This window comes from Rhamphochromis longiceps, linkage group LG7, assembly GCF_057381845.1.
Source record: "Rhamphochromis longiceps isolate RC_006_pf linkage group LG7, R_longiceps_female_GT1.1, whole genome shotgun sequence".
Taxonomy (NCBI): Eukaryota; Metazoa; Chordata; class Actinopteri; order Cichliformes; family Cichlidae; genus Rhamphochromis; species Rhamphochromis longiceps.
Genome location: NC_140563.1, coordinates 24200122 through 24221322, shown reverse-complemented (window position 1 = coordinate 24221322; position 21201 = coordinate 24200122). Strand labels below are relative to the sequence as shown.

The 21201-nt window shown below is 39.2% G+C and overlaps 1 protein-coding gene across 6 annotated transcripts in view; it reads left to right on the top strand.

The window, feature by feature from the left end:
• cep290 (centrosomal protein 290) overlaps positions 1-21201 on the top strand; it is a 43527-nt gene that overhangs the window by 18891 nt on the left and 3435 nt on the right. For 5 of the 6 annotated variants that reach the window (XM_085412958.1, XM_085412957.1, XM_085412956.1 and 2 more), the window contains 23 exons: positions 326-556; positions 821-994; positions 1096-1207; positions 3270-3475; positions 3820-3971; positions 4466-4577; positions 4870-5325; positions 5411-5575; positions 6173-6280; positions 6710-6844; positions 6951-7220; positions 7545-7652; positions 7947-8146; positions 11712-11925; positions 12368-12505; positions 15767-15988; positions 16458-16580; positions 17078-17220; positions 17386-17541; positions 18211-18334; positions 19824-19958; positions 20771-20857; positions 21009-21173. In XM_085412958.1, the coding sequence (XP_085269084.1) occupies positions 326-556; positions 821-994; positions 1096-1207; positions 3270-3475; positions 3820-3971; positions 4466-4577; positions 4870-5325; positions 5411-5575; positions 6173-6280; positions 6710-6844; positions 6951-7220; positions 7545-7652; positions 7947-8146; positions 11712-11925; positions 12368-12505; positions 15767-15988; positions 16458-16580; positions 17078-17220; positions 17386-17541; positions 18211-18334; positions 19824-19958; positions 20771-20857; positions 21009-21173 (3936 nt within the window). Of the gene's footprint in view, positions 1-325; positions 557-820; positions 995-1095; positions 1208-3269; positions 3476-3819; positions 3972-4465; positions 4578-4869; positions 5326-5410; positions 5576-6172; positions 6281-6709; positions 6845-6950; positions 7221-7544; positions 7653-7946; positions 8147-11711; positions 11926-12367; positions 12506-15766; positions 15989-16457; positions 16581-17077; positions 17221-17385; positions 17542-18210; positions 18335-18805; positions 19580-19823; positions 19959-20770; positions 20858-21008; positions 21174-21201 lie in introns of all 6 variants that reach the window. The other variant, XM_085412961.1, reaches the window with a different exon arrangement.

Here is a 21201-nt window from a genome sequence, read left to right as displayed (position 1 = left end):
CTCACATAGACATATGGTTTACGATGATTCACTGTTAAAGGCTAATAACATGGAACTAAATGTGTCTCAGACAAATTACTGGAATATTTTCCTTTAACTCAATAAACATAAAATGCACATTAGGGGAACAGACAACTTGTTCTGGTGTGTAGTGTGCAATATCAGCAAGTCGACCAGCAGCTCTTAAGTGATTAAATAACTATGTTTTGACATTTTTACAAATTTGAGATGTACAAATATAAAATATCAGGGTAGAATTTTGCTGTGCTTCTTTTTCCTTCTGGTGTCAGTTTTATTAAGAGCAATTATTCACCTTATCTATCAGGATCTGCTGGACACACTTCAGAAGGATCCAGAGGACATCAGAAGACAGCTGAGTGAAGCAATTCGTAAGCTGACAGTGCTCAAAGTTAATGAGAAGAAACTGGCGCGACGCTACACAACCCTGCTGGAACAAGAACAGCACCTCCGCAAGGAAAACGGCAAGCTGAGAGATGAGAGCAGCCAGATGCAGGTTTCGGTCACTCAGAGGATAGGTTACCTTCGGAGATACAAGGTACCAAGAAGCTAAATCCCACCAAAAGCCTTGGGGGGGAAACCGATTCTTATCTATTGTCTTTTATCGCAACTAGGTGAGACTATATAAAACATTTTACATAAAAGTTTCTCACTCAAAGTTTTCTTTAAATAACAGAAAATAATTTATGAAATATTGTGAACATTTCTATCAGAGAGAGTGTAGCAAAAAGTTGTGTTTTTAGCACTACTGTATGTTCATTCAGCACCTTTCTAACGTCATTGCCTTTTATTTGGTCTTTAGGAAATGGCTGCATATAAAATAGCAGCACTACAGAAAGCTTTGGATGATAGTGTGCCCTCATCAGACCTGGAGAAGGCTAACAAACAGTACACAGAGCTAACAGTCAAATACAGAAACATGCTACAGAGAGACAGCCACCTCATACAAAGAACCACCAACTTAGAACATTTGGAGGTATTAAAAAAAACATTTCCTGACCAGGTTTGTCCCACATCTCATGTTGTGTTCTTGACTAATGATAACACTTTATTAATCTTTTTTTCTTTTCCTCTCAGAGTGAGAATGAGTCTCTCCGAGAACAAATCTCTGCCATGAATAAAGAACTGGAGATCACGAAGGAGAAACTTAATACTTTAGAGCAAAGATGGGAGAACATCCCTTCAACAGGTAAACTAAGGATATTGATCATTACAAACAGTTTTGTTTGTAACAAAATTCATCATATAATGATGTGAGTGTTGGCCACAAGTACAACATTAAAAACTGATTCCCACCTTCAACAAAAACAATGGTGGGTGGGGTGGGTAGAAGAATCAAGAATCACATCTGAACTGCATATCTGAAATAAATTGGTCTGAAAGAATTTTGGTTCAACCTCAGTTTTTATAAATTTGATCCTATTTTTGTCCATAAAGAGGTTTAAGGGAACATCTTGTAGTTCAATATAAATATTTTGAAGTTAGAATAAAAGATGTTCCAGCATTCTTGGATTCACAACAAGGTATCACAGTCTATGAAGGCTTTTACAAGCTGAAGTTTCCGCCATGAAAACATTTACTGGGCTGTGGTAAAACCGCTGGAATAAACCAAGGGCACAGGCTTCCCACAGGGCCAAAAATTACAGTTATTTATGTCTACTGCTTTCTTCCTGAGCTTTTATCTACTGTATTGTCCTGCATGCAGTGTTGTAAGACAGCTTGAATACATTTAGTGCTCATTGGATCTGAGCCATAGCTAGTGGGGTCATTGCATTCCTGTCTCAACAATGAGGAGGTTGGGTAAAATTCATCATATAATGATGTGAGTGTTGGCCCGGCTGCAACATTAAAAACTGACTCCCACCTTCAACATAAACAGTGTAGGGGTGGGTAAATTGTATAACAATCACATTTTTGAATTTCATATCTGAAAGCAAATTGGTATGAAACAATGCTCGTAGACAGTTGTGTATCATTTTTGCTGGATAACTGCTTGAAGTTTTGCAAATCCTCAGTTCACCCCACAGTTTGTCAAAGAGATTTATGTCAGGGCTTTGTGCAGGCCATTCAATAACATTCACTTTGGTCTTCTGGACATAGTTCTTGACCATGTTTTGGGTGTTTGTCATGCTAGAAGACAAAACGATGACCTAGACCCAGTTTTGCTGCTGCTTAAAGTTTTTCTCCAGATTCTTCACGTATCCTTCCTTCTTCCTGATTCCTTTCACCTTGACGAGATTCCCAGTTCCAGGCGTACTGAAACATCTTAACAGCATAATACTCTCACCTCCATGTTTTACTGTGGTATTCTTTAGGTTGTATGCTTCTCCATTCTTTTTCCAAACTATGTTTTAACGGTCTGTTTTTAATCTCATCTGATGAGCGTCAAGTACACAGAATCTTTCTCCAGGTTGCCTATAGCATGCTTCAACATTCAATTCATTCCTGTGCATGGTTCTAGTGATTGTCTTCTTTGACACTACAATTCCTAACTCTTTCTAACTCATTCACTAGTGTCTTGGCAGTTCTTTTGAATCTTCAGGCACATTTCTCATTAGTTTTCTTTCCAGAGTCTTTGAAATCTTTCACTTTGTACCTCTGCCAGGGTCACTCTGCACCGTGTGGCTCTTCCTTGAATTTCAGTTTCAATTTTCAGTTTTATTTGTCATATGCAAGTTAGCACAGGGTCAACATTGCAATGAAATGTGTTTGACGAGCAGCAGTCACTCAGCAGCATGAATTTCTTGATAATAGTTATCGTTCCAGTTCTTAACACTCGTAAACGCTCAAGTTTAAAGTGGTTGTTTTTGTTTTGGGAGTGTTGTTTTTTGCACGTGCCTAGTCAAAACCTTCCTGAGGTTTTTCTGCCTGGAAGATAACCCTCAGTTTTAACGTGGTTTTACATGCTTTGAGCACTACAAAGTCACAGCAGTCAGTTTTTCAAATAACTAATAATATTTGACCTTGGTCATTTTTGTTTGTTCTGAAATCATTCTGTTATCGTGTGCCAACAGAAGTAACTTGTGCTTTCTAAATAAAATTAGTATGATAAGAATTTCTATGTCGAAGATTGATTGCTCTGTTAAAAAACGCACTCAGGAAATTTTTGGCTAATAATTTTGTCCTTATCTGTATACAATGCCACAGTTTAACGTCATTTAAGTAAATTTTGCATATAATCTTTATATTTGTATTTAATATATTGTGTGTGTTAAATTATCATTCCACACTGTTTATTATTTTATTATCAGGAGAAGAAAATGAGATGGATAAGGCAGAAAAGGCATCACTCAACAATGAGATGATATCTGCTGCAAGACGAATCACCACTTTAGAGATGAAGGAGCTGAATGAGAGGCAGAGAGCTGAGCATGCCCACAAAATGTATGAGCACGTGAAGAACTCACTTAAGCAGGTGGAGGAGCGCAATGTGGAACTGGAATCCAAGTTTGTGGAAGTATGAGACCAAGGAAATAGACAGATATGTTTTTCTGTGGCACATGAAATGTGTTGTTTTCCCAGCCATCACCATGACCATCTTTTAACATATCTAAAAGGCTATTTGGTTCACCTGACACATAATGTTACAGTGAGAGAAGTGAATTCATTTTGATTGGACTGGATTTGCATTTTTATGCTATCCAGAACCTGCTCAAAAAGAATTTTTTATTTCATTATCTTAACATTTTAGTTCACAACCTTTGCGATATATCTCGCTTGTCAGTCTCTATCAGGTTGTGGGTGTTCAAAAAAGAATTTATATGACTCTTATCAAGAAGTCTTACTTCTGTTTCTCTTTAGTTGACTAAGATGAATGTGGAGGCCCAAAGGCTTGAGCGGGAGCTGAGAGATGAGCTGGCAAGCAGCGTGAGCAAAGCTGCGAGCGATGCAGACAGAGCCAAGATTACAGAGCTGGAGAAGGCAGAGGCTGAGCTTCGCAATGAGGTTTCTAAGTGCGTCTGACAGCGACTATGCCTTAGATTGATTTTTGTTTTTGTTTTGTTTTTTGCTCTCTATTGTGTGCTCTAAGTTTTGATAAGCACTGCAATCACAATCATCCCGTGTGTGTGTGGAGGGGGAGGGGGGTGGATTTATAGAAGCATAGGTTTTGAGGTCACAGCATTGTATTCAAGATCAAGCATCAGGATCCTATCAAAGATAAGCTTGTCCTTGTCAGGGGGGGTTCAAAATATTACAAGCAAGTTTGATTTTTATGATTGTTTAGTATTGATTGATACCACTACCACCATTTATCCATTCATCAATAATTAAAGACAATGATCACAGTGTTTCACTATAAAATACCAGATCATTAACAAAAATTAAAAAACACCTAAACTAATACGCAGCTGTAATGTTGGTATTTAAAGGGATTCATTATTTTATTTTAAAAACAAAACATAAAACATGTTATGTTGCAATTTCTATGCTTTTTTCCCTTTGGCAGGCTTCAGGAGGTCTCTGATGTGGCTGTGACACAGGTGTCTGCTCTACAGGCCAAACAAAAAAGCAACGAAAAAGAAGTGGAAACTTTGAGGAGGCAAATATTGGACTACCAGGTAACTTGGTTTTGCTTTCAGCTTCTTTACTTGAGTTTACGTTGTTTAACCTGATGACTGTGTTGATAAAAGAACTTTCTCAAGCAGGTCCTTTACTGCACTTTCTGTTTGTTGCCATTTGACAGTGAGAGATACTTTGAAATCAATCATTGCAACTTTTTATGGTGATTTGTATAGATTTTCAGATCTTTGCTTTCAACAAAAAAGTGGAACAAATGTCAGTGGTTTGTTAAATTCTCACATGTCTGCGAGACAAAAATCAAAGAGAAATCATGCTTTGTTTTTCACTCAGTCGCAGTCAGACGAGAAGGCCCTCATTGCAAAGCTTCACCAGCACATTGTGGCTCTGCAGCTCAGTGAGTCAGATGCTTTGGGAAAACTTGAGGCTGCCACCAATCACATCCAGCAGTTGGAGGCCTACAAGCTGCGAGCTGAACAGCGGCTCGATGCAAGTGAGCGTACTCTGTTTCTCGCTCGCCAAGAGGGCAGAAACCGCTCGAAGCACCTACGGCAGACTATCCAGTCGCTCCGTAGGCAGTTTGCAGGTGCGTTGCCACTTCCTCAGCAAGAAAAGTTCTCTTTGACCATGCTGAGCCTCCAGGAGGACCGAGCAAAAGCTCAAGAGGAGAAAAAGAGGGCAGAGCAGGAGAGCAAGAGAGTGGAGGGAAGGGCAGAGGAGCTGGAATTAAAGCTGCAAGGGCTGGAAGAGCTCGTCTCAACCCTAAAGGATGTGAAAGGGGCCCAGAAGGTTAGTGGGGAGTAATATTCTTGAGATCACATCTTGTCTTGTTTTGACAGTTGCCAAAAACCACACTGTCTATGACTTAAACCAGGTCACTGAGTGGCACAAAAAGATGGAGGAAACTCGCCTGCAGGAGCTCAGGAAAGGCAGGGAGCTGGTGGTCCAGAAGGAGGAGATAAAATATCTCTGGAACCTTGTAAAGGAACAGGAACAAACCATCCACTCACTGGAAGAGGATATTGTTCAGCAAAAGACTGTGAGCGAAAAATTTATTCTTACACACACCCAAATTTGCTCATTTCTCAATCACTATAAAATTCAAATTTTATTTGTCACATACACAGTCATACACAGTATGATATGCAGTGAAATGCTTACACAACTGCTCGTGACATAAAGAAAAAAAAAGGCTATGAATAAGATAGGAAATAAATATGAAAATTAAAAAGGGTAAATTTAACTAGGAAGGAATAAAATATATAAATTAAAGTTGAAAATAAAATAACTGTACAACAAAATACACAATACACAAATACACAGTATAGAAATATATAAGAATGTATGAAGAAATATATATATATATATATATATATATATATATATATATATATATATATACACACACACAATAACAGCAGCTGTACAGTATTAAGTGGAAATGAAGAAATATAATGTCCAGTGTTGTGCAATCCACACATGAGAGTTACACAGAAATTGAAATGATTGTGGGCTGATTAAACTGCAATGAGTGGAGATTTTTTGTGAATACATATTTAGGAAACTTATTAATGAGGTTTTAGGTGCATAAGCGCTTCGGGGTAATGCAGTAATATCTTCTCATTACTGTATAAAGCTTCACGAAGAATGCCAGCTTGCATGGGATCAGCGAGAGGTGGAGATGGAGCGTCAGCTGGACTATTATGAGAAGCATCAGGATGAAATTCTGAGCAATGCAGAAAAGGTAAACCATTGTTTAACTAATTAAAAAAAAAGAAAACACTGAAAACAAAACCAGCTGGATTTCCAGCTTTTTCCATTTTTAATCCTCAACTGTAAAAGGCTGATGGACCGGGCATGGTGGACATCCATCATGTGAGAATGAGGCAAAGTGATATAGAACAAGTTCATGCGTTTCCTTAAAGTCTCAGATGAATATTGGTGATCTTGACCTCATGGTGAGAGGTCAAGTTATCTTAAAATCTTGTGTACATGATAACTTGAAAGATGTCACCTAAGATTTTCGAATTGATACCATAAGTGTATCTACTAGGAGGCTGAGGGGCAGCACTGGCAGTCCAGTTTTTGATTATTTAATGTGCAATTTTACATGTAATTAGTTTCTTTAACATGCTATTGCAAAGGTAATTACTCTATTTTTGTCTGTTGTAAGCTTGATGAAGGTAAAGGATGGCTACCAGACCCAAGTCTACCTCTTGCTCGTCAGTTAGAGTTTACCTTGGGAAAAATCAGAGAGCATGTCCGCACCATTTTGGAGACACAGGCCACGTGCAGAAGTTTGGACAAGGCACAGTATTTTGTCCCTGTTCACATACTCAGCAGTCCCTATAAGTATATAGCAATATTATTTTTTATTTATTATTGTTTTAATTTGTTCATTTGTACATATGCAGAAATTGAAAGAGAGGGAAGCAGCTCTGTGGAAGGCAGAACAGAACATCGTGTCAAGGGATAAAGTAATCAACGAGCTGCGTCTGCGGCTCCCAGCTGCTGCCGACAGAGAACGGCTGCTAGCCGACCTTGCCAAACATGAAGAGGGGCAGTCAGACAGACAGTCTGCCCTCAAGCTGGCTCACCAGACCATCAAAGACCTGCAGGATCGACTTGACAAAAAAGAGGATATAATAAAGAAATACCAGAACCAGCTGGCTCAAGCTAGACAGGTACAGTGATATAAGATGAAATATTGGCTGTGCAGTGATTTTAAGCACAGCAAGTCTCTGATGTTGATTTCTTTTCTATGGGCTGAGGAGAATCATTAGCAAGTCAGTAAGATTTTATTAGTGATTAATTGCAGTGTTATAGAATCTTCAACAGGTGAAAAAATTAAAATCGCAGATCTTAAACAGGGTAAATATCACTGGTTAACTCTATACATGAAGTATTTCAGTTATTTACTTCATTTAAGGCACCATCACAACAGTTTAAACATGTTTTCTTTTTTAACCATTTATTTGTTTAATTGTCCTCAATGGTGTTGATACCAGGACCAAGAGGAACTGATAAAGAGACATCAGGAGGAGATGAAGATGTTGCACGAGAAGCTGGACTTGCACACAGACACCTCGCTGGATCGCTTCAGACAGACAGCGATGGTACTGGTGCCCTTGTTTCAGAACTTTTTTGTTCTGTTTTTGTAGATTTTGATCTTTGATGTAAGGCTCACAAGAACGTTAGACCACTGCAGACCAGATAAGGCATTCAGATTCATTTCTTGAAGTGTATTTCCACAAATAACTGGATGTATTTCACACCAATTTTCCCAACGTAACAAAAGATAATCAACAAAGGATGTGCTGTATTTGTATAAAGAAAGACCAGCAGAGAAAAACATGTCTCTAAGAGTCTTTGAGCTTATAAGGCTTCTGTTTAATTCTCTCTCTGTCCAGGAGTTGATGAAAAAGCCCACCTTAAGGGTACCAACCTCCAAACACGTGGAGCGTCTGGCTGAGCTAGAGCAAACAGTGGCCGAGCAAGACATTTCACTTTGCTCTCTCACTGAGAAGCTGAAAGTGACCACTGCTGAGCTGGAGCGACTGAAAGCTACCATGGAAACAGAGGCTAAGAGACACGCTGGCGAGACGTCAAAGTGATTATCACTTTTAGTTGGTTTTTTTGTTTTTTTTAAATGTGTGTTTATTTCAGTTTTTTAACCCAGTGTTTGCGACTAAAAGTTATATTAAAGCAGCATCGGAATGCTTAATGTTTCCTTAATGTAGTCTGTAAAGTAAATATTTAAGTACTTCATGGATGTAGCTACTCATATTGGTTGCCCATTTGTTAGGGAAGTCCCACGTGAAGGCACAAGATGTACATTTTTGCTTTTATTATCTTGGTTCACTGCACATTCAAATAATAGCACCTTGTGCAAGCAGAGCCTGTTTTATCCTTCTTAATTACTTTAATGAGAAACATAATTTATAAAATAAATATCCTACTGTATTCAGTATGGCTTAAATCTATCAATCAAGACCATAAATGCAACAGGAAAGAGTTTACTGGAGTCATTTATCCAGGAAGTTGAAGGATGTTTTAGACTTCTGTGCAATCAGACTTTTTCTGCAGCCAGAAGAACCACTTGCTGGTGGCCCTTCCAAAGAAACAGCTGTAAGACAATTTCTACATTAGCTTCACTATACAGGCATAACATTACAAGCACAGATTAATTCTTCTACATGGCACCTTTTAGTGGGTGATATATATTAGGAAGGAAGTGAACATTTTGTCTGTAAAGTTGATCTGTTAGAAGCAGGAAAAATTGGCAAGCATAAGGATTTGAGTTGTGATGGCTAGACGACTGGGTCAGAGTAAAACTGCAGCACTTGTAGGGTGTTCCCAGACTGCAGTGGTCTTGTATTTGCTTTGTATCTATAAAGGAAGTGGTCCAAAAAAAGAACAGCGGTGAACTAGCAACAGGGTCATGGACGCTAAGGTTCACTGATGCACGTGGGGAGTGAAGGCTGGCCCGTGTGGTCCAACAGACCAGCTACTGTAGCTCACAAGGAGCACAACAACAAGTTTGAGGTGTTGACATGGCCTCTAAATTCCCCAGTTCTCATCTGTGGGATGTGCTGGACAAACAAGTCAGATCCATGGAGGCCTAATAGGACTTAAATGATCTGTTGCTAACATCCCAGTGCTAGATACAACAGCACACCTTCAGGGCTCTAGCGGAGTCCATGCCTCAAAAGGGTCAGGGCTGTTTAAGCAGCAAAAAGGGTGACCACCAGTGCTGTGGACATGGGTTCATTTTAATGGATTCATTCATAACTATCCAAGAAAATGAGCATTGCCAGAAGTGTGTACCCATACTTAACCAAAACATTCAATTTACTGAAGAAGGACAGCATCAGTGTTGTGACTGAAAGGGTTTGGCTGGCTTAGTGCATATGTAAGAGTTTCTCTTTCAGAGAGCAACATGTTGGAAGGAGGGTGCTTGAATTAATGATGTAAATTTGATTTGCACTACACAGTTTAATGGAAATTGCAACAAATTTAATGCTAAAAAAACATGTTATACTGTGTCTGATGTGGTTGTGATAGATGCGTCTACACTCTATCAGAGTGATGGCTCAAAGCAGTGACCATGCCAGTGTCTTGTAACACATTGAGTCCTCATTCTGCCTGTTTAAAACTGAGCCTCACATATTTCTGCCCCTCAGTCATGCTGGTATTTTGATGGAAGAGTGCAGAACTTAATTCTGTTACTGAGTTACTTTTTATAGTGAGCTGTTGTGTCTGCAGTGCTTTAGATGTTCAGTCACATTTTGACACAATAAAAATGTCTCGTGCTGAGTGTGTCTCGTGCACGCACATGATAAAGTAGTTTGAAACACTGCTCTCCTCTGGGTACATCGAGTCAAATTAATACAGTGGACAGCTGTCCACACAAGAACTTCTAACAAAAGAGTAGTAAGAGCAGGTTTCCTGAATGTATGTGCTGTGTGGAATTGGAAGCCAAAAAATACATTAACGATAGTCTAAGGGGCTTTTGGGAAAAAAGCATCTGGGCTTCTTTAAGTTAACGTTTCCAAGTTAAGTTTAAGTTTAAACTTAAAGATGTCCAGACGCTTTTCTTTCCAAGCTCCTTAGACTATGATGACCTGACTGACTGAGAACCTTCACAGACACACATTAACAATACATTTCTTAAACAGAGGTGGTGAGATGCACAAATTATTGCGTAAATGATATCACTACGGCATTCTTCAAAGCAGTCATATGCTTTAGTGAAATGAGTAACTCACAGTTGTGAACAGATATAAGCACAGCCTTAATCTTGCGTGGGCCTCTTCAATAATGCAGCTGCAGTTAAGACTCGTGAGGTGATGATGCAAATATCTGGAGGCTGTGGTGGTATTGAATAGTACCGTGTTGTATTTTATAAGTATTTAAGCTATGGGTGCGTCCACACAAAGATGCAACTTTTCTAGACTTTTGTTCTCAAAAGGCCTTTAACACTACAAGCTTTAGCCATTTGCTCACATGTTCATACAGCTCTTATTGTAGACATATGACATTTTCCTTATCACACTCACATACCAATAGAAGCTTTGTTTTGGGATTCAGAATATTGCCCAAGGACACTTTGAAAATGCACACTGGATTAGCCAAGGATCGAACAACAGACCTTCTGATTAATGGGCAACCCAGTTTGTGACGTTTGATTCGACATGCTATCTGTAGAAATTAAAAAGAATATCTATGCTTGTGTCAAACTCTGACTTATCAACATTAGGTATTTCAATATTATTTAAACTCACTGAGTTAGAAGATTTAAAAGAGTAGAGATTTTTTTCAGGTTTAAGGATATGAAGTGTGAGACTACGCCCTAGAACTGGCATTAGACCCTGTTAACCCTTGATATGCTGCTATGTTGCTTTTCACACAGTTGATGCAATGGCTGAGATCATTATAAGCCTGGGATCAGAGCTGCATTAGTGCCTGACAGATTCTTTCCTTAGTTTACAAAGCATCATTCCACAGCTCCTTTGTCCTGATCTTGCAGACTAAAATACTAACGCCTACACGGTTATATCACTGGCGTTACTTCATATCAAAATGGCAAGTTTTACTGACCACCTTAAAGTACTTTAGAGTAGAAGCCACATTTAACAACAAAGTCTGTAACTGTGGGCACTTTGTCTGTCTCTTATACATGGGAAATTTAGAATCACCAGTTAATCTAACATGCATGTGTTTGAAGTGTGGAAGGAAGCTGGATTACTCAGAGGAAACCCAAACCAGTCACCAGGAGAACATCCAAAAACAGAGAGGCCCCACTTGTGGTTCAAACCAGTAATTTTCTAACTTTATGGCTGTAAAGTAACAATGCTAACTACTGCCCAGAGGGGAAAAAAATGTTGCTTTCAATAGTCCAATATTTTTTTTTTAAACTCATAACTAAATCCCTTTTAATGCCACAGACACAGCCTTAATCTTGCGTGGGCCTCTTCAATAATGCAGCTGCAGTTAAGACTCGTGAGGTGATGATGCAAATATCTGGAGGCTGTGGTGGTATTGAATAGTACCACAGACACATGTTGATCACATTTTTTTAAGTCATTATTCTCAAACTGAGGCAAAGTAATCCCAAAGGTATCCAAAGCTAACAAATTTCTTGTCTTAAAACTGATATGGGGGATTTGTTGCAGGTTGGAGGAATACCATGTCAGCCAGGTGAAAGCTCTGACTGCGGAGAATGAGGATCAGAGGAGCCAGATGGCCCAGATGGAGAAGGAGATGAATGATCTTCGAGCTGAACTGGAGGCCCAGAAGGAGGCTAATGTCCGCTCCCCCAGTAACACCATGAAAAATCTAATGGAACAACAGAAGGCACAGCTCACCCAGAAAGAGAAACAGCTAAAGGTTGTTGTTTTTTTTCCCCCCCAGTTTTTCTTTGAAAGTTGTGCACACATGTAAAGTGGTTGGCACTCAGTTTCAGCGTACTGAGAAAATGCTTTCCACTCATAGTTGGTATTTTCCCTGCGTACCGTAATTCCTGCCTACTCCAAATTTTGTGAAATAAATCTTGACTGTCTTCTCTCTGCACTGGCGGTGTGATGGAGTGGAAGCCTCACCTGAATATTTAGAGTTCACCCAGCATAATGTTTTTGTGACTAAATGATTTGGATATCTGTTACGGCTGCAGAAAGTCTTTTAAATGATACATTTATAATTACACCACACACATTGTAAAGTCAGATGTTTTTGTTTGTGTCAATTTTGCAGTTTGCTTACCAAAATGATGTGTATGGTAGAGGGCAAATAATCTGTTAATGGATGATGATGCATTGCGTATGCTTTAAAGGCTCTCAGTAAGGTTCTGTTGAACCTGCGTGCGGAGATGACGTCTGCTGCAGAACAGCAAGTTATAGCAAGTGCTGCACAGAAAGAGGAAAGTCTGAATGTCCAGATGCTGATTGACAGACAAACCAAAGACCTTAAGGTAAGAGCCCACAGTCATCAGAATGTAATCATTTCTGTTTTGGTTTGTTTTCTGTTTTGTGTGGGGTGTCCGTGTGTTTGTGTATGTTGTATTTCATCAGCTGTTGAGCTAGTTATTCAACACCACAAAATATGATTTATTGTTGGTTCTATACTTGCCAAAAACCTGCTTCTAGTTTGTAATGTTTTACAATGTTGTTCTGAGAAGAGTTGGTACGCTGTTTAAAAGTGAAAAACAAAAACCCAGAATGCAGGGATATGTAATTTATTTCAACACCATATTAAAATGAAAATAGTACAAAGACCATAAATCAAGTACTACTAAGACTTTTTTATTGTTCCTAGAAAATTAAATGCTCACTTTGAATATGAGTCCAGAAAGTTACAAAAGGAAGAAGTTAAATTGGCCACAACAGATGGTAAAACAAACAATGAAATGAGCTTTCTGGAGATGTTGTTTGAGGCTGTGTTTCAGAAGTAAAAAAGGAAAGATTTTTTGTCAAGCATGGTAAATAATATTAGAAAAGTTTGAGAATCTGGAGAAATCTTAAGAAACTGGTTATTAAAAGAGTTTCTGCAATCTTCTGGCCTCTCAGGTGGAAACAAGAAACAATTAGAGAATGCAAACGTCTGCCAAGACAGCTCACTCTCTGGGCAGAATTTACTTTTGAGGGAATAATTTTTAAAAGTAAGTTTAGTAGTGTAGTATAGATCAGACAGGGCAGCATGACAGATGTTTACTTTGATTATTTAGAATCTCCATATATCGTTCTTATATGCCTTTATGTTGTCAATGCAGATAATGGAACCAAGAAACATAGTTTTAAATAGCTCTATATAACATTTTCAGTTTGACTTACAGATAATTTGGTTGACGTTGACGGAGAGGTCAAATGTGCCATATTTTAAATATTTATATGATGCTTTTATTTATTGACAATAAACACCACATTTGTAAGATTCACAGTTTTATTGTGTTATAAGGCTTTTTTGTCAATATTTGACCAATAAATCATTAAGTTGACCTTGAACACTTTGGTGGGTGTAAGGCAAATTTTAATGGATTGTTAACATTACCCCACTCTACACCCCTACATAGCCATTGTGTTTACCAACAAACAGAATAACATGCTACCAAAAATATATCCTCCTAGATGGAAGTAATCACAGCATGGCTCATGAACACTTTTGAAAACCAGTGTTAATGATCAAAGTTTGTTTCTGCATCCGCAAATTAGACTCAAAGCAATACTATGCAAAGAAAGATATACTATATTACCAAAAGTATTCACTCACCCATCCAGATCATTGAATTTAGGTGTTCCAATCACTTTCATGGCCACAGGTGTATAACATCAAGCATCTAGGCATGCAAACTTGTGGCCTTCAGATTAGCAAAGAGCAGCATGCACCTTCATGGAACTTGTTTCATCAGATGCAGCGATGTAACGCATGCTGCAACTGGACTCTAGAGCAGTGGAGACGTGTTATCTGGACTGATAAATCACATTTCTCCTTCTGGCAATCTGATGGACAATGATCATTTCTGTATTTTTTTATTTACCTTAACCAAAAATGTATTACTAGTTTATATTGGTGAAGAGAAAGAGTATCACTTTAATACTTTTAATATTCTAAAGGTTCATAAGATTAGATTTTAAAAAAAGGAAAAGATATTTATAAATTATGTTTATAAACAACATCCTAGACTGCCTTCATGTTCTCTGAGCCTGAGCTCATTGAAGATGGACTGGGAAAGAGAGGAAACTGTCCCGTACTGTCACGGTTCTGGGTCAGTTTTGACCCAGCATTTTGAGTTTCTCATGTTTTGGTTTAATTTTGTATTTTGTATTGACTCTTGTGCATTGTTGATTATTATTAGTATTCTATGTTTTAGTTTATGTTTGTTAGGGGATTAGTTCTTAGGTTCTGCGTCTAGTCTCCGTCTTTGTGTGGTGGTTTCTTGTTTCCTGTTTTATTGTGAAGGTTTGTCTCATGTCAGTGTGTCTAGTTTTGCTCCCCCTGTCTCGTTAGCCCTAATCTCTCCCAGCTGTGCTCCCCTTCTGTGTCTCATGCCCTCGATATCCCAGTGTGTATTTAAGCCCTGCGTTTTCCCTGCTCTGTGTCGGGTCATTGACGTCCACTTCCTCCCTGTGCTGTGTTTGAAATTCATTCATGTTCTTGGTTCTGTTCCTGTGTGTTATCTTGTTTTAGGTTCCAGTCTAGTGTCTAGTTTCGTGTTCACCATTTATTGGTCGTGTTTGAGTAATGTTTATTTCTCTGATGAGTCACCCCAGTGAATAAACTGCACTTTAAGTTAACTTCTTGGTTTTGAGTCCTGCATTTGGGCCCTCTATCCTACCTGCATCACAGCACACTGCTCCGTGACATGTACCCTGACCAATCAAACGGATTCTGGAAATAATTGGATGCCAAGTATTCTGGCCATTTTAGGGAAACAAAGCCAAAGAGATTCTGCGTGTATTACAACAGCATCTCTTTCCGGTCTTTACTTTCCAGACCTGTAACCCATCACCAACATTTAGTATCGTATGACACATTATCAAGCAAATATGGAAAAACAATTTGCTTTTAGAACTACAATAACCAGATACCAGACAGTGGAAACTATGTCCCTGCTCCAACCTTTTTTAAACATGTTGGTCTTAAAAAAACCAAAAAAAAACTGTCAATTTCATATTTAATATTTGGTCCTGGTTGTATTTTTATATGGTATAGATTTGTAGATGATCTCAAAATCATTGCATTCTGATTTGATTGCATTTTTTATCATTCACTCAGTTTTAGGAGCCAGGCTTATACAGTCACAACCTGATGCTTTTGAATAGGAACTAACCAAAGATCAAATTGGTGAACAAGCTGCTTGCACTGGGCTTATTGCATAAACAGCATGTTTGACATCTGGCTAGCCTCAACCAACCCTTCCTCCCATCATTAATTACCATTAACGTCCTCATGGGAGGCTCAGTGTGATTTATAAAGGTAGTAGATAGAAAAAAGTTGGTCGTTATTTACACTTAAAGAACATTGTGTGTGATTGACACAGTATTTGTGGTATTAAAGTAAACTTCACCCAGCACAACACTATGAAACCTTTATGTGTTTTAATTGATTTGAGGAAAAATGTTGCTCTATAGAACAAAACAAAATGCTGATTTTGGCCACAAAATCAAGAGAATGGAAATAATATCAGACTTTTTGAATCGGAAAAGATTTAAAATTTCTTTTTCTTTCCCCAAAGGTGCGAATGCAAGAACTCAGTGAAGAACTTCAAGCTGCAAAGGAGTCTGCCAAATCAGCCAGAGGCCGCGAGAGCTCCTTGAAAGAGGAAGTGGACAGGCTGAACCAAGACATCCAGAAAGCTCAGAAAACCCAAAGGCGTCTGCAAGCTGAGAAGGAGGCGCAAGAACAAGAAATCGAGGAACTCAAGCAGCAAATCAAAAGGCTCACCAGCGCTCTTCAAGTTAGTGCCTCCAGAAAGTGCGAAATCACAAACCACATCAGGTTGCTTTGAGCCGCTACTTGTTGTTGTTAGAATCTAAGCTATGTGTTACATTGAAACCTCATGCTGATGTGCGACCACATGCTTTCGTTTAGGCGTCATATTCAGACCTTGCAGGTGATAAAACACGAGATAAGAGACATCCAAACCCTGTCGTGCTTATCTGTGGCAAAAACTGAAGCATTCATCAAGAATGGAATCTCACATGTCACAAAGCTCGTATGTCAGAACTGATTTAATTCTTTAGATATTCTCGTGGATCAGTACCATGTAGGAGTTTTTTGTAAGTTAAGTTTCAGGTTTATCTCAGGACTTGGGCTATAATTTATATTAACCAAAACTCCCCACCGTGACCCTAACCTAAACAGAAACGTTTCCATCTCCATTTATGTACCTGTCTGAGAAAAGGTGCTTTCGTGTTTGTTTTTAGAGCCAACGAGAAGCAGATGGAAAGCGACCAACTATTGAGAATCTGCAGAAGAAGATCTGGAGACTGGAGTCTGACTTGGAGAAAAGAGCTGAAATAAAACATGTCAAAAACGATCATGGAAAGGTATGAACATCAATTCAGTCGGCATCAAATATTTTGGGCCCTGTTTTCAAGGTGGTGCAGTGACCGGTGCCAAATAGTACAGCGATATTTTGCTCTTTTCCTGGCTATACACATCCTGAAAAAGAGGCACATATTAGAGAAGAGTCACTTGAAACTGAGTCAGTATAGTCGTTGTGGTTTTTCTTTCTTTTTTAGTGCAAAATAACATCAGTTTGCAACCAGCCCTGTTATTTTATCAATAAGCAGAACAAGATATTTGGAAGAAAGCATTTGTTTGTAAGGGTTGCACTGATCTCTGAAGGAACTTCGACCAAATCTGCTGCCCAAAGTTGCCGTTTGTCATTTGAAAACCTTCCCTTGCGAATGTGTTTAATCTCAGTGGCTCCCCGATGGCCTTTTGGGACACGACTGAAAAGGACTGTTGTTTTCTGCAGCCTTTTAATATATTATTAATATTAATATGGTGTACATGTAGTGATTTAATGCATGTTGGACAGACTAAAGAAGAAATTGTGCGATGGGAGGAGGGCAAGAAATGGCAGGCCAAGATGGAGAAGGTCAAAAATTCACTGAAGGAGAAGGAACGAGAGAATGAATCCCTCTCAAAACAGCTCAGCACTCTTAAAGACCTCTATGCCAGGTTAGTTTGGACATCACACACAAACAGGCTTTGCTGACCTACTTCTCTTCGTGTTTTCTGTCTAAAACCCAGAGGCACTTGTGTGGATGTAGAAGACGTTAATGTGTCAGTGGAACTGTCACTTAATTCATTTTATTTGCTTCTTGTGTCTTTTTGCGTTTATAGGCTGGAACAAGAGAAGAGTGCACTGCAGAAAAAGCTGAAGGCTCGAGGGGTCACTGCTGATCAGGTGGTGGGCGTGCGATCCACTGAGATGGAGAAGGAGATGGAGGAGCTGAAGAAGAGGAATTCAGACCTGGAGACAGAGATTCTCACTATAAAGTATCTGTCAGGCTGTTCAAATGTCCTAACGTGTAGATTGCATTAATGCGGGCATGTTTATAGTTTTCTAGGCTTCGTCTTCGTCTCTTTCTCTTCTTGATGGAGAGGAGGCCGTTCTTGGAACATGATAACTTTACGAAACAATAAAAGAATCTGAATCACATACACAAAATTCAATATTATCTGTAGTGTGCCGTTAAATTACATTTACACAAAAGAGGCAGTACACATGAACTAATTGGAGAATTAAAACTCACAATGAATTCTTTTAGTAATAAATACGCAGTAATAAACATAATAATATAATAAAACTAATTACAAACATACACTGTAAAGATTGACCAAAACACCAGTGGATTAGTTATGAAAAAAACATGCTTACACTAATCATATTCAGATTTCAAGACTATGCAGCTGGATGTCGTAAAGTTAACCACAAATACACTCTTTTAATTAAGAAATATCCAGGATTAATATGGCAAACCTAAATCAAGTTCATGTGTGCATGGATACATAAAGATGATGCCACTCGAGCACTGATGTCCTTGCTTTTGCCTGTACAACTATACGTTTCAGTGCTTGTAAACTGTTGGTAATTGTAGATTCTGTCTGATAGAGCAGCTTTACATAGTCCAAACCGAGGCTTTTGTTTTCTTACTCGATGTACAGACAGCAACAGGCTTTACCGCGTGACGGTGCCATTGAGGATATGATGCTGAGAAACCGCTTCCTGGAGGAGAGACTCCGTTCCTTAGAGAGCCAGGTTATCAAAGAATCTCCATCAAGACCTTCTGTAAGTATTTATTTGACTCTGAGATCAACAAATAAGATAATGTAAGAATTTCATCAAGCGAAAGGGCAGCTTCCAACTTTGAAATATGGAAATTTGTTGGTTTTACTCATTTTATGTCATTTTAAATTCATTATTCTTAACTTTGCGTTTGTTGGCCACACAGAACATGGGATTTAATGTTAAGGCCATTATTTTGTCAATTAATTTCTTTGGTCGCTATTCATAAGGGCATGGGTGTACAAGTAAACATCTGTTTATATGTTATTGTCATTGGCAGCTCTAATTGGAAGATTTTTTTACTCTTATTTATGAGTATGGACCTTAAGCAGAAGCCGAGGTTTGCCTGTTACTTTTCAGAAATAACATAATGAAAGGGGGTTTGTTAAAATTAATTTCATTTCTGCATTCACCCTTTTTTACGTCCAGTTTTCTTAATACACGTCTTTCATTTAACTGTGTTTGTCCACGAAGGGAAAAAGCATCTCTTCTCAGACTCTAAGAGAGATTCGTTCTGCTACTTTTGATGTGGACAATGGGTCATGTGAAGAGCATGTAGGTTCCTGTCCTGTCGAATCCTGCAGAAGCCTTCTTAGCACTGAAACTGCTGAAGATACCTTTGACCAACAGAGGGAGCCAAAGCAGCATTGGGTGAACAGAGAAACCCAGACCAGCTGTGCAGAAGCAGATGATGTTCACAGTAAACAAGCGCAACCAAGCTCTGAAGCTCCAGGCTATCTCGAACCAGATGTGACCAGAGAAGTAGATCTTAGAACTGATAATGCTGAAGATGATGAGAAACAAAGCGAAGGTGACAATTTAGAAGGCACAGAAGAAATTCATTGTGGCTCTAAAGTTCATACACCTGAAGACAAGGAAGAAGAACAGGCCACAAAGGCAAGCGAGCCTGATGAACTGTCAGGAAGACCGGGATCGGTTATATCACCTCCTCCAGCAGAGGCAGTTACAGATGATGAAATGAGTGAAGCGCCAAATAAAGAGGCTGTTGGCGACCAAGACTATCAAAATACAGATGATAATGATTATGATGTGGGAATCGCATCAGAGAAGTCACAGCAGGTGGACGAATGGGTTACACAGAAACATGAAACAACAAAGAATGCAACTGTGGAAAATCCATTACATGAAGATGAGGACCCCAGCTCTATTCATACCAAACACTTCATCAGGAACAAGATGGATCATGAAGTACAAAAACGTGAAGGCAAATCTGTGAGCTGTCGAAAGGTATCTGAAGGCTTCTGTAGTCACCCTGCTAGAGTGGTAATGCTGTGATAGCATTAGACATGGAAGAGCAAAGATTAGGCCATGGCTTGCTTTTTAGTGTGCAGTTGTTTCTTTCCCTCACACTGTCGATCATGGACTCGATGTTCCCAGTGGTTTCTGCACTCCCTTTGCAATATTTTGTTTCAGTTTAATTTGATAACCTTTATTTCCACCTGGCTCACTCTGTGCCCTTGCTGTCCTCTAGACTTCAGGACGAGGCACCAATACTCCATCAGAGAGAGAGCAGGACCGCCAAAAAGAAAACCTCAAGCTGGCCTCTGAGAACCTGGAGCTGCGCTTTCAGCTGGAGCAGACCAACAAAGACCTGCCGAGGCTCAAGGTAGACATTACCCAATTAGACTGAGGTAGCTGATCAGTTCAACACGAGCGCTATGGATATATGAAAACATACATACATCCATAATATATATATATTTTTTAATAAATGTTACAAGCTGAAGATCTGGGAGAGCCAGTTTGGCAGAAAGCTCTGACTGGAAACATTTCCTGTGTGAGAACTATAATTTTAAAATATAAAGAATGGTAAATGGCCTGTATTTATATAGCACTTTACTAGTCCCTAAGGACCCCAAAGCGCTTTACATATCCAGTCATCCACCCATTCACACACACATTCACACACTGGTGATGGCAAGCTACATTGTAGCCACAGCCACCCTGGGGTGCACTGACAGAGGCGAGGCTGCCGGACACTGGCGCCACCGGGCCCTCTGACCACCACCAGTAGGCAACGGGTAAAGTGTCTTGCCCAAGGACACAACGACCGAGACTGTCCGAGCCGGGGCTCGAACCGGCAACCTTCCGATTACAAGGCAAACTCCCAACTCTTGAGCCACGATCGCCCCGTGGAAGAAGACTATTGATGGCACCTGGAGAGTTTACCTCTTCATTAAACGCATTTGCCTTAATTGCTTTAATAATAGACCATTTACAAAAATACATAAAAAGTATGAAAGTTTGCTTTAATAAAAAGTGATTTCATCTGTAGGATAATTTTTTCTTTCAGCACCACATTAAGAGGTTTAAAAGAATGGAGCAAATCTATTGAATTAATACTTTGATTTGGAAACCCTGGAAGTAGTTTTTTGGGGGTTTTTTGCCAAAGGTATTTTGTTTTTTTGCTCCCTACAGAATCAAGTTGCGGACCTTAAGGAGATATGCAACGCACTGAAAAAGGAAAAGACAGAGGCAGAAAAAAAGCTGGCTCATATACGTGGAGTATGTTTTTTTTCTTTGCCTACACAATCTTTAAAACAACTGAAAATAAATCTGTACATAGGAATTAAAACAGAATCACCTTGAAACACAGTTTACAAAAAAATGAACTAGTTCTGATCTAATACGTTATTTATTCTGTGATCCTCATCAGGGTGGTCACAGTGGTAAAACGGTGCCTGAGCTCGAGAAGACGATTGGATTGATGAAGAAGGTAGTGGAGAGGGTGCAGCGGGAAAACGAAGCACTGAAGAAATCCAGCGCCACTGTGAATCAAGACAAAGTCACTGCCCTGGAGAAAGAAAATATTAAGCTAAAGGTTGCCAACGCCTGTGTCACCTTACACA